This window comes from Phaethon lepturus, unplaced genomic scaffold, assembly GCF_000687285.1.
Source record: "Phaethon lepturus isolate BGI_N335 unplaced genomic scaffold, ASM68728v1 scaffold31194, whole genome shotgun sequence".
NCBI lineage: Eukaryota > Metazoa > Chordata > Aves > Phaethontiformes > Phaethontidae > Phaethon > Phaethon lepturus.
Genome location: NW_010534508.1, coordinates 2,544 through 3,059, shown reverse-complemented (window position 1 = coordinate 3,059; position 516 = coordinate 2,544). Strand labels below are relative to the sequence as shown.

The following is a 516-nucleotide window of genomic DNA, read 5'->3' as shown; positions in this document are numbered from 1 at the left end:
CTCAACAAAGCGGCGGCAGGAAGCGCCTACAAGTGTTTTAAAGACCGTCTGGTGACCAAAGCCTATCTCGCCCTGGTAAGGCCACCCTTCCAGGTCCCGCTTCTGGACATATCTTCTGAGTTTGCAGAATTGCAGCTTGGCCTCTGCTTCTTGTCGTCCCGGCGTCGGCGAGGAGTGGGTGCCGGGGCTCAGTTTACAAACTGGCTTTGTGCCCTGTAGGTCAGGGGCCACGTCAGCCAGAGCCGAATGACGATCCGCTACGCCATAGGGAAGAACACCACCGAGGGCATGACCCACATGATGTGCATCGACGGGACGGCGGGTGAGCAGCTCCTGCGCCCCACCTGCGCTGCCTGGACCGCCTGGGCTGCGCTGGGGGGGAGCTGACCCCCCTCTGGGTCTTGTTGCAGGCTGTGAAAATCCCAAGCCTTGCCAGTCGGAGCTGATCGTGCTCGAGCACGGTTCCTACAGTGGAGACCCCGTAACCAAAGTGCTGCTGCAGCCGCTGACACGTGC

The 516-nt window shown here is 61.2% G+C and overlaps 1 protein-coding gene across 1 annotated transcript in view; it reads left to right on the top strand.

The window, feature by feature from the left end:
* Positions 1–516, top strand: part of RPUSD1 (RNA pseudouridylate synthase domain containing 1) — a 1,615-nt gene that overhangs the window by 377 nt on the left and 722 nt on the right. Inside the window, exons 2-4 of the mRNA XM_010285558.1 lie at positions 1–75; positions 220–322; positions 411–512. The exon at positions 1–75 is cut by the window's left edge and continues 94 nt beyond it. Coding sequence (XP_010283860.1) covers positions 1–75; positions 220–322; positions 411–512 — 280 coding nt within the window. The remainder of the gene's footprint in view (positions 76–219; positions 323–410; positions 513–516) is intronic.